Raw genomic sequence first — 13,414 nt, 5'->3', positions numbered from 1 at the left:
AAATGGTACACAAAGACCTGTTTTAGGGCTGAGTATTCCAAACTATTTTCTGTGCAAATTATTACGCTTGCTTCCTGGTTTGTACGAGGGGAGGTATACACTCTAGTTGATGGAACATTGGAAAGTCACCTCAAGCTCTTGGGTTGATAAAAATGTAGTCTTGGATTTTCCGATCGGAAATTGATAATTCAATTTCTGCGATTGTTTTTATGTTCGATAAGAAAATGAAAGAAGAATACTTCCAGTTGGTTCATCATTTCCGAGAAATATGCCACACAAAAAATGGCTGTGCTTGTTTAGTTGGTTAAAGTGATTATGAGGCGAAACCTAATGTTATCTTGTTTCCGCAACAGAGATTCCGATAGCAATAAAGAGGTTACATGCTTTAAATCAGTTGATAGTGAAATGCTTGCACAAAGTATATAACATGAACATGCTATTTAAAAAAAATGTAACCAGAACAGATACGGTAGACCAATTCATCGTCCAGGAACAAATTTCCATGATGAGTTTCTTCTAACAAAAGTTGTCAGATCTCTAATCAGGATACAGATCAGTTATAACACGTAGAGAAGTCGATTGAGTACACTTTAAAAACCTAGGAACCAAAATAAACTGTGAGAGTAATTTATAGGAATCTAATATGTAGGGAGTCGCGATGTGGTTTATCAAGAAATATGACAGACAACACAGATTAATCGTTCAAAGAATTAAACTTAATCATAGAATACCAATTCAAGTGCGGTTTAAAAATGTAATTCTTCACTGTTCATCACAACTTTAACGCAACCACAGTCTTTTTAAAGTAAATACAATTCCTTAAAATGACATAGGATAATTGTCAGTAAAACATTCAGGAAGACACTTAAAAAACGATCAAAATGTCTTCTTATTACATGCCATTACTTAAAAAACGATCAAAATGTCTTCTTATTACATGCCATTTTATATTTATATAATGTTTGCTTTTCTCCTGTATTTCAATCCCTCATGCACAGCACCTATAAGTTGACACTTTTTTTACAGTGATCCAATATGGCTTTGTCACCATCTTCGTGGCTGCCTTCCCGTTAGCTCCTCTGTTTGCCCTTATCAACAACATCTTCGAGATCAGGTTGGATGCCTACAAATTTGTTACACAGTGGAAGCGACCAATGGCAGCTAGAGCACAAGACATAGGTATGTTATCAATACTATCGTTGACTCTTACAAACATGGAAGTTTTCTAATTGATGTTTTTCTTGGGGCTGCAATATCTAAGTTTGTTAGAGCATTGACCTAGGTAACCACAAATAAAGATCTGAGGTGTGTGGTTCGATGCTCCTGTCCCCTGGCAGTTTGTGTTTCTCGGGAAGCTGAAAAACAGGCGGGTCCGTGGTGCCGTGGCTGTGTCCTCAGGCAAGACACTCAACCCCAATTGCTTTGGATGTCATGTGAAAATTTTTGTATATCTTCCTTTTCAATATTTTTAAATCATTCTGAATCACAACTGTCAGTGAGGTTTACTGCACAGCTTAATTCTACATTAAGATTTTGTTTGTTGTAAACATATGATCAGTGACCTACCTAACGATCTGTGACTAATCTCTGACATCTTAAGTACCTTGTACTTCTCCAACTACTGACATGGTCTCTTGGCGTTAGAGTCGGCAGGTTTTAATGTAGACACATATATTTGGTGCTGAATGTTTTCTTTTCTTTACAGGGATATGGTTTGGGATTCTCAGGGGGATATCGGCCATAGCAGTGATCTCTAACGTAAGTTCAAAACAGGCTATCTTTGTATCATACATAATTAGCTCAGGTGAAATTTTCTAGGTCAATGACTTGTAAATAAGGAAAATTAAGTTCATTATCAAATTTTAAATCAACCAATGTTTGAAATTTTGGTTTAACTGTGCATTTACCTCAATTTATGTTTCATAAACATTCATAACAGCATATAATAATCACCTTTATATCAGACCTATTCCCCTATAACAGGGTGTGGTAATCACCTTTACATCAGACCTATTCCCCTATAACCGGGTGTAATATCACCATCATATTCGACTTGTTCTCTTATAACAAGGAGTGATAATCAACTTTACATCAGACCTATTCCCCTATAACAGGGTGTGGTAATCACCTTTACATCAGACTTGTTCCCCTATAACCGGGTGTAATATCACCATCATATTCGACTTGTTCTCTTATAACAAGGAGTGATAATCAACTTTACATCAGACCTATTCCCCTATAACAGGGTGTGGTAATCACCTTTACATCAGACCTATTCCCCTATAACCGGGTGTGGTAATCACCTTTACATCAGACTTGTTCCCCTATAACATGGTGTGGTAATAAACTTAATGTCGGACTTATTCTCTTTTAACAGGGTGTGATAATTGCCTTCACATCAGAGTTCATCCCAAAGCTGGTTTATAGATATGGTTACAGTTCTGACCAATCGATGGATGGCTACGCCAATTTCAGTCTGTCTGTCTTTAATGTAAATGATTACCAGACTGAAAGCACACCGGATGACCCTCAAATTGATATTTTCGGAAATGTTACATACTGCAGGTAAAGAAAATTGGCTGTATTTTTGAGCTCTTATTGAACATATGGAAAAATCAATGAGACAATTTCAGCAAATGTTATAAAATAACTACTTAATTTACTAAAAAATAAACAATTGCATTTTTTTATAGATCAAAAGTTTATTCTGGAAAAAAAAAGAATACAAATAGAATTTGTCAAAATGATTTACATTGAAAGTGATCATATATATGTAACTCCAAAGTTTATCAGCACTCTAGCATCATTCTTTGAGTGATTTTGGTCAAACTTCGTTCAATGATAGAAGACCATAATATCTTGGGCAAGGTAGAGTTTCAGGGATTTTGGATGAAGGTCACTTTTTAGTGGGGGCTGGTAGGAGACATGTATTGCTTTAGCAATACCTAGTATTCTTGTTTGTATCTAGACTGTATGTGTAAACATATGTATGCTAATAAGATTTGAGGGATGCTGATGATTGACAAATAAGATTTGAGGGATGCTAGTGATTGACCAATAAGATTTGAGGGATGCTGATTATTGACCAATCATTCTATTTTGTCTACCAGTACTCAGTCTTATTTTTTTGTTGGATTTTAGTTTAGATATTTAATTCTTGAGGAGTTCTATCCCCAATCTTATAATAATGTAATATCTTTTCAGGTTATTTTTAAGCTTCTCTCATATGGTTGAGGGTCTAGCTAACATATTCAGCATCTCTCATATTGTTTAGTGTCTTGCTAGTCATTGAATATTATATTTCTTGTGTAGCTTCTCCAGAGTCGCACACAGAGTCTAGTGGCTTCTCTGGAATCATCCAGGTTCTATAATGGCTTCTCTGGAATCGTCCAGGTTCTATAATGGCTTCTCTGGAATCGTCCAGGTTCTATAATGGCGTCTCTGGAATCATCCAGGTTCTATAATGGCGTCTCTGGAATCATCCAGGTTCTATAATGGCTTCTCTGGAATCATCCAGGTTCTATAATGGCTTCTCTGGAATCGTCCAGGTTCTATAATGGCTTTCTTATTACATGCCATTTTATATTTATATAATGTTTGCTTTTCTCCTGTATTTCAATCCCTCATGCACAGCACCTATAAGTTGACACTTTTTTTACAGTGATCCAATATGGCTTTGTCACCATCTTCGTGGCTGCCTTCCCGTTAGCTCCTCTGTTTGCCCTTATCAACAACATCTTCGAGATCAGGTTGGATGCCTACAAATTTGTTACACAGTGGAAGCGACCAATGGCAGCTAGAGCACAAGACATAGGTATGTTGTCAATACTATCGTTGACTCTTACAAACATGGAAGTTTTTCTTGGGGCTGCAATATCTAAGTTTGTTAGAGCATTGACCTAGGTAACCACAAATAAAGATCTGAGGTGTGTGGTTCGATGCTCCTGTCCCCTGGCAGTTTGTGTTTCTCGGGAAGCTGAGAAACAGGCGGGTCTGTGGTGCCATGGCTGTGTCCTCAGGCAAGACACTCAACCCCAATTGCTTTGGATGTCATGTGAAAATTTTTGTATATCTTCCTTTTCAATATTTTCAAATCATTCTGAATCACAACTGACAGTGAGGTTTACCGCACAGCTTAATTCTACATTAAGATTTTGTTTGTTGTAAACATATGATCAGTGACCTACCTAACGATCTGGGACTAATCTCTGACATCTTAAGTACCTTGTACTTCTCGAACTACTGACATGGTCTCTTGGCGTTAGAGTCGGCAGGTTTTAATGTCGACACATATATTTGGTGCTGAATGTTTTCTTTTCTTTACAGGGATATGGTTTGGGATTCTCAGGGGGATATCGGCCATAGCAGTGATCTCTAACGTAAGTTCAAAACAGGCTATCTTTGTATCATACATAATTAGCTCAGGTGAAATTTTCTAGGTCAATGACTTGTAAATAAGGAAAATTAAGTTCATTATCAAATTTTAAATCAACCAATGTTTGAAATTTTGGTTTAACTGTGCATTTACCTCAATTTATGTTTCATAAACATTCATAACAGCATATAATAATCACCTTTATATCAGACCTATTCCCCTATAACAGGGTGTGGTAATCACCTTTACATCAGACTTATTCCCCTATAACAGGGTGTGGTAATCACCTTTATATCAGACTTATTCTCCTATAACAAGGAGTGATAATCACCTTCATATCAGACCTATTCCCCTATAACAGGGTGTGGTAATCACCTTTACATCAGACCTATTCCCCTATAACAGGGTGTGGTAATACACCTAATGTCAGACTTATTCTCCTATAACAGGGTGTGGTAATCACCTTTACATCAGACTTATTCTCCTATAACATGGTGTGATAATCACCTTTACCTCAGACTTATTCTCCTATAACAGGGTGTGATAATAAACTTAATGTCAGACTTATTCTCCTATAACAAGGTGTGGTAATCACCTTTACATCAGACTTATTCCCCTATAACAGGGTGTGGTAATCACCTTTACATCAGACTTATTCCCCTATAACAGGGTGTGGTAATCACCTTTACATCAGACTTATTCCCCTATAACAGGGTGTGGTAATCACCTTTACATCAGACTTATTCTCCTATAACAAGGTGTGGTAATCACCTTTACATCAGACTTATTCCCCTATAACAGGGTGTGGTAATCACCTTTACATCAGACCTATTCCCCTATAACAGGGTGTGGTAATCACCTTTACATCAGACCTATTCCCCTATAACAGGGTGTGGTAATCACCTTTATATCAGACCTATTCCCCTATAACAAGGTGTGGTAATCACCTTTACATCAGACTTATTCCCCTATAACAGGGTGTGATAATCACCTTTACATCAGACTTATTCCCCTATAACAGGGTGTGATAATAAACTTAATGTCAGACTTATTCTCCTATAACAAGGTGTGGTAATCACCTTTACATCAGACTTATTCCCCTATAACAGGGTGTGGTAATCACCTTTACATCAGACCTATTCCCCTATAACAGGGTGTGGTAATCACCTTTACATCAGACCTATTCCCCTATAACCGGGTGTGGTAATCACCTTTACATCAGACCTATTCCCCTATAACAGGGTGTGGTAATCACCTTTACCTCAGACTTATTCTCCTATAACATGGTGTGGTAATAAACTTAATGTCGGACTTATTCTCTTTTAACAGGGTGTGATAATTGCCTTCACATCAGAGTTCATCCCAAAGCTGGTTTATAGATATGGTTACAGTTCTGACCAATCGATGGATGGCTACGCCAATTTCAGTCTGTCTGTCTTTAATGTAAATGATTACCAGACTGAAAGCACACCGGATGACCCTCAAATTGATATTTTCGGAAATGTTACATACTGCAGGTAAAGAAAAATTGGCTGTATTTTTGAGCTCTTATTGAACATATGGAAAAATTAATGAGACAATTTCAGCAAATGTTATAAATTAACTACTGAATTTATTAAAAAATAAACAATTGCATTTTTTTATAGATCAAAAGTTTATTCTGGAAAAAAAAAAGAATACAAATAGAATTTGTCAAAATGATTTACATTGAAAGTGATCATATATATATAACTCCAAAGTTTATCAGCACTCTAGCATCATTCTTTGAGTGATTTTGGTCAAACTTCGTTCAATGATAGAAGACCATAATATCTTGGGCAAGGTAGAGTTTCAGGGATTTTGGATGAAGGTCACTTTTTAGTGGGGGCTGGTAGGAGACATGTATTGCTTTAGCAATACCTAGTATTCTTGTTTGTATCTAGACTGTATGTGTAAACATATGTATGCTAATAAGATTTGAGGGATGCTGATGATTGACAAATAAGATTTGAGGGATGCTAGTGATTGACCAATAAGATTTGAGGGATGCTAGTGATTGACCAATAAGATTTGAGGGATGCTAGTGATTGACCAATCATTCTATTTTGGCTACCAGTACTCAGTCTTATTTTTTTGTTGGATTTTAGTTTAGATATTTAATTCTTGAGGAGTTCTATCCCCAATCTTATAATAATGTAATATCTTTTCAGGTTATTTTTTAGCTTCTCTCATATGGTTGAGGGTCTAGCTAACATATTCAGCATCTCTTATATTGTTTAGGGTCTTGCTAGTCATAAAAAAAAATAATCCCCATACACTATCATTGTATTTAAATATACTTATGATGATTGGGGTTACATGATGATAATTCCTTATTTCTGTTGTCTAGATACCGTGACTTCCGTCAGCCACCCACGAATTACGTAGGAGATGGTGGAGTAGGGACCGGAGAGGAGTACACATTTACCTTGGTGTACTGGCACATTCTGGCCGCCAGATTGGCATTCATCGTCGTGTTTGAGGTGGGCATACTAAGAGTGTGTTGAAACAAATTTGACTGGCTGCATAGTCACTATGTCTTCAAGAAATTTTCTTATTTAAAGTGGTTTTTGCTCTATATAATTCTATGTAACAAAGTTATTGAAAAAAAAAAAGAGTTTTCTATCTAATTCTTTGTGATATTGCCTGTTTACAGAATCTGATCGTATTTGCTACCTGGTTGGTAATGTACCTCATCCCAGATATGCCGGGGTCAGTGAAGCTTCAGATGCTGAGAGAAAATTACCTAGCCAAGGAAGCTCTCTACACCGCAGAGACTGTCGTGAAAGCGAGACAGGGTGGCAACAATGACAGAACAGCCTCCAATACACAATTCTGATGACAATTTGATATTCTGTTTCCAAGACAAGAGATAACCCAAAAAAGATCTGATGGCAATGAGATGTGTATGTCCGCATTTCTTGACAGCAAGCAGGACCATACATTCAGTATTGCAAGATTTTGGGACGATTTGCAATTTTCTTGTTGTACAGTTATATACATCTCCAAAGCAGCTGTAAAACTAAAGATTTTGAAAAGATTCTGAGGATATCATCAATATAATTACATTGTTTACAATGTTCTTTGTCAGATTCTCAAATTGACAGCAAATTACAGGATAGTGTTTTTATATAGGGCCTCTAATAGATATTTTCCATATAGAATTGCTCTGAGGACAGAATATGTAGCTTTCCTTTTCACTTCAGAGTACTAGTATATGTTAGATATTGTTATCAAATACCTTTCAGGTTGTAGTTATACTACCTAAACCAAAGTCTTAAGATTAATTACTTGATATAGATTTAGAACAACTGAACTGTTGTAGGATTTATAGATTTATATTTCTATGATAAATATAAAATATAATAAAATTCTATATGTTTGTTATAGTAAAAATCTAAAAAAAAAAAAATGTACATGTATATAGCATGTGTTATAGTAAAAATGTTAAAAAAAAATGTACATGTATATAGCATGTTCTTTCTTGGAAGATAAACCATAATTTCATTCAATTATTAATTTATTTCTTTTATAGTTTATATATAGTAATGTTATATTCTCCTGTAGCCTTATGAAATATAATCTTATACCAAATAATGTATTTTATTAATTAGTCTTAGAGGGAGAGAGAAATGACAAAATAGTGCTATAATACGTTTATTTTCAGTTTAAAACTACTTTAAAGAAACATGGAATCTATTGTTTTATTATCTTTAGTCATTGTCTTTTAAGGATACAGTGTCAAACATCATCTTTATTGTTATATTTTGGTCCTTTTACACACAGGTGCTTTAACTTTTTTATTTTGTAGTATTGAAACGAGCTGCTAAGAACAAATAACTCAATGGTTAGTGAATATTACAGTTTAGAATTCTTGAAGATAATGCCATGTCTTTTATATAACCATTTCCTATTGGAGTCTTCTGTCTTGGGAAATTGTTGAAAAAAAGCAGAATTCTGCTTCAGTTAACTTAGCAAATGTATTTGTTTTTCTATATCATACCTGATCTTAAATCTAGATAGATGTTTTTATTCTGTCTTCAAAATACTTGTTTTGAAAAATAATTACTCTGATACAATCCCACCTTATAATGTATATAAACTTTATATATACCCAACTTCATTTCAAATTAATTTGGGTTTTTTCCATTCAATTTATGGAAGTGTTGTGATATTTATGTCACAATGGATGTACACATAAGTGTACAAATATTTTCATTTTCCCTACAAGATTTACGGGTTTCTGAAATATCAGACCAAGATATTGTTAGATAAGAAAATTAAGATATAAGGTGCATTGTTACAAGTTGTGATTTATCAGAGATATGTTTGTTAGCTGGGTTAATCACCCTGTCAATATCCAGGGTCATTCAAGGTGGACCGGTCTTGTAGTAGCTGGTGGCTACCTCACTAAACAGCATATTAGAATCCCTGTTGCATTCCATCCAGAGCAATTGAGGTAAATTTTCAAGTGTCCTTCTCAAGGACACAAATGTAACACAGCTTGATCTCAAGCTTCCTGAGAAATGTAGTTGTCCCAGATATAGATCAAATCAAACATGTCTGACTTGGGGCTACCTTGTCTGATGCTCTAATGACTGGGCATGAGCTGTCATAGCCCTGATGGATTTCTAAAATAAGAATTTTTGAATTGCATATTTCAAAAGCTATGAAAATATAATTGCACAAAAAATTGTAAGTTCTTCGACACAAAATAAAAATGATATGGCAGCATAAAAATGGATATGGCTAAAGCAAGGTTTTCCCATTTTGAACAGTTTTATGAAAGCACAAAAAATATTTAATGTTTTAACATATATTCCTTTCCCCAGAATCATTGTTCTAGTACCAGCTGTGTAGATTTCTCAATATTCCTTTCCCCAGAATCATTGTTCTAGTACCAGCTGTGTAGATTTCTGTCTCCTGTCTAACACTGTAGTACAGTTGTAAAAACTGGTACATACCATACGTGTTAGTGTATAAAGCTTTTTTGTTGAAACGTAAAACAGAATTAATGGATTAGATTCTTATAAACTTTATGTTATAAGAAAGAAAACTGTACATGTGTCAGCCCGAGTTTCCTCTGGCCCCACAGCAGATGTTAGACATTTGGTGGACATATTGGGCTAACCCTGTATATGTTTGCAGGTAATTGAAATGCTGTAGATTCTATTAACATGTATTTAGGTGAAGTGAATATGCTATATTATCAAATGATATTCATAGATTACTGAATATTATATTGAATATTCATACACTTTTATTCAAAACATAATTGTACATTTTTATTCATGATGAATAAACATTTGAATGCTACTTCTTTTCAGTTTGTGAGATGAATGTTCATTCAATAATTATTAATGGAATATACCATGATATGAACAGTTTTTAAAAATCAGGGTTCTCACTGCTGATAAACATATAGATTATCTTTAGTCATAATTTTCTATGACATTTGAACAATTCATTCTCTTTGTTCTTTGTGTGTGTTTTCTTCTTTTTTTTTCTACTTAAAATATACTTACATGCAATTTGTATACGTGTTTACCTATTTTGATTGTGAAACCAGGTTTTTCATCAATATTAGTTTGTTTTTTTACGTTGTGTTTAAGTATACCAAGCTTAATCTTGAGTAGGAATGTATTGTTTGTGTTGTGACATTCACGTATTGTACATTTGTGTTCTTGGCTCTGATGAAATATGTAATATTTATTTTGATTCCTTGGTACAAAAAAAAGAAAATATGTTTATAGTAAATTTTTTGAAATTATGTTTTCATTTTTACGTTTATCATAAGTTTTTAATTTTGTTGTGATAAAAATGAAGATATACACATTCTGATCCATTTGAAACATAACTTCAGATTCCAGTTTTGTTAAATTGTGACTTTTAATAATAAAACAATGCTTCTTATTAAAACAAAGCATTAATTTTGATAATGGGGAGTGATAATCTGATTGTTATAAGATTTAATCACAGAAATATTTTTATGAACAACCTTTATAAAACCAGGAGTGATATTGTAATGGGTCACATTGGCTTATTGGAGAAACAAGGAGACAAACTGTAATAAAAGTTCTTCACCTTCAATGTGGGTTATTCTTTGCTTCGATATATGTATATTAAAAGTATAAATCATCTTTACTTTGGCGGTGTAGGAATATGTTTGAAAAAACTGTTACTGTAGAAGATGTAGTAGATTTTTGTTATCAAATGTTTATTTCTAAGAAAATTCATATCTCCTATCTATGATACTTAATGACTGTTTAATAGAAAACATTTTTTCCATATCTTTAAAAGCTCAATTTTTTACGTGAATAATTTTGTGTTTTTTTGTTTTAATACTTAATTGATATTTATTCATTAGCGTAGATGTTAAATTTCTCTGTTAGTTCCATTAAATCTATGCTTTCTTCTCTTTCAGACATCAGAACACAATACCTGACAAAGTTTTCCATTTGTTTTTGACAGTAAGAATAATTTAAGCACATTGTCATTTTTGTACATTAATTGATGAATGCAAAAAAAAAATAACTTTGTACATTTTTTTATGTGGTACATGTAATCTTCAGAGAAATTAAAAAGATTGTAGAACCTTAAATTGACTTCCTCAGTAGTAAGTTATGTTGAAGGGATAAAACACCCTGGAAAAGAATAGAGGGCGTTTATGAGGAATGGAATGCTAATTGGATTGAATTTGGTTAAACTATTGTGACATGTAAAATATTAGATTAATTTGTTCTTAATCTGTTTTATGACAATCAAGAAACGGTATAAAATGCCTGACTTTATTATATACATAAGTAAGTCTCTTTTTCTAAAGAACTCGAAGCCTAATTTGAATATTAAGATAGTTGATTACTTTACCTTGGGATAAAACTCTGTTAAAGAATTTAGCATATGGTTTGAAGAAATAGTATGGCTGATTCAAATTTTGTACTAAAACTCTGTAATAAAGTGTAAATTTTGTAAAAGAAAAGATTGAAGTGTTTAAAAAGAAATTGCTTCAAGGAACACTTAAAATGTTGATTTGAAATGTGTTATAAATGTATATTATTACATGGTGAAAGTGCAATTTTCTTAGTTAAGTTTACAGTCCCTTAATACATATAATTTCTGTTTTGTATGTTGGTATTGTTGTGGTCGAACGCTTACTTTGTTAAATCTGTAAGTGTATTTTAATATTGTTTAATGACTGTGTGTTACGGTGAAAACCAGCGATGTACTGGTGTTTATTAAATCTTGACATACAATAGTAAAGTAATAAAACTGTTTCTATGTACAGTATATCACTCATTCATCAGATTTATTTTGTAATTTGCCAAGATTACGCTAACTTCACAAAATTAACAAGTTTTAAAAATTTAATTTTGGTGATTTCAATACAAATTAAAAAAAACAAAAAAAAACCAAAAGATAATATATGTTTTTGATGTATATTCTGGTTATTGAAGTCAGAGAACAAGAAGGTGTTCATTCTTTCATTGCAATTTGAAAATTTTCTTTTTGATGGACTGATAATATTTTTGAGATCAACATTAGTTTGTTGTGCCTTAGACTTGAGATAACGAGTATATTTTAATGATTTTTTAGATAATGAAAAATATTTTGATAAGATTGTCTTCCAGTCTGATTCATTTCATATTCATTAAATTCCGTGTGTAGAATAATTCTCAGGACCCTTTGACGCTGCTGTAGTCATAACTAACCGTCATATAAAAAATACACACCATCTTTTTATTAGGAATTTAATTTTATGTTGTTATATATTCGATGTAGTATTGGAGTTAGATTCTTTTGATCAAATTAGAAGATTAGATCTGAAATATTACACAATGGATATTTTAGTGATAATAACACCATGATATTGATTATTATAACATGATACTATGATAATTGTAATACATGCTTAAGAGATTCTATCTGTTAGTGAAAAAATAGAAAAGGCAAAATGCTATCTCATTCGATAGAATCCAAATTTTATATAAAGTAAGTCAGACAATCGAGTATGTTAATTATGTTGAGCATAATGTCTTAAAAAATTAATGATACAGCAATGTCTACGGAACTGAAATATTTCTTCAAATTAAATACAATATGATTTAGAACAAATATCATATCCAAGTATTCACAAAAAAATGTATCAAATCTCATTTTTTTTACTATTTCATTTTTGTTGATAATTTCAAAATATATACAGATATAAGGTAAATTTAGTTTTACAGGGTAACAGGGTAAATTTTGATTTAAGATGGATTTCCATGGTAATGACATCTTCACTATGAAAAGATTAAAAAAAATGATGATGATTTTTACTGTAAAAGATACTAGACCACATGTGAAATTAAAACCAAGACAAAAATCTCAGAATATCAAAGATTGGTTATAATGACCCTGACACACATTAATCCAGACATCTTAACAAACTTCCTATTTGGTCTTATCAGTGTACTTAGTGTTTCTGTACGACAGAAGTTTTGTTTGTCTTACTTCCTAAATGTATTCATATATTGTGACTGTATCAAAATATTTAGGGGAATATTTATGCGTAAAAAAATAGTTCTTGCTATAGATGAGAAAGTACATTCAATATATATGCCGTACATGTACATCTGTGTAATTACTGTGTTCATTATAAGATACTGCTTCTGAAGGTTTAGTGGTACATTTAATGTTAAAACAAACGTAGCTACTGCTTCAAATAGTATGTTTTTTCTTCTTTTTATATATTGAGAAAGTGCAGAAATAAAATGTATTATAAATATATTTTTCTTCTCTTTTTTTTATGTTACGGTATATATCTAACCATATTGAAATTACTTGCTATCGTCATCCACATACTTTTCAAGTGAAAACATTGCTAGGATTATCTGGCAATAAGCTTTTCCCTGGTAAGAAGCACCTCCCATTTGCTAAAGAAATAACAATTTTATTTGGAGTTACTTCCCCTCTCATGGAACATTGTTTTCAGGTTTATTAATTGGACCTCTGCTTTCCAATTTTCCAATTTCATACAGTCAT

General features: G+C 32.8%; 1 protein-coding gene across 13 annotated transcripts in view; it reads left to right on the top strand.

The window, feature by feature from the left end:
- LOC117327678 (anoctamin-4-like) overlaps positions 1-13,159 on the top strand; it is an 85,286-nt gene extending 72,127 nt beyond the window's left edge. For all 13 annotated transcript variants that reach the window (XM_033884774.1, XM_033884767.1, XM_033884771.1 and 10 more), the window contains 5 exons: positions 1,027-1,179; positions 1,706-1,758; positions 2,378-2,565; positions 6,744-6,876; positions 7,050-13,159. In XM_033884774.1, coding sequence (XP_033740665.1) covers positions 1,027-1,179; positions 1,706-1,758; positions 2,378-2,565; positions 6,744-6,876; positions 7,050-7,232 — 710 coding nt within the window. In that variant the 3' untranslated portion in view covers positions 7,233-13,159. The remainder of the gene's footprint in view (positions 1-1,026; positions 1,180-1,705; positions 1,759-2,377; positions 2,566-6,743; positions 6,877-7,049) is intronic.
- The last annotated feature ends 255 nt before the right edge of the window (positions 13,160-13,414 follow it).

The sequence above is a fragment of the Pecten maximus genome, chromosome 5 (genome assembly GCF_902652985.1).
Source record: "Pecten maximus chromosome 5, xPecMax1.1, whole genome shotgun sequence".
Classification (NCBI taxonomy): Eukaryota; Metazoa; Mollusca; class Bivalvia; order Pectinida; family Pectinidae; genus Pecten; species Pecten maximus.
Note: the sequence above shows the minus strand (reverse complement) of the source record. Positions and strands in the feature narration are given on the sequence as shown.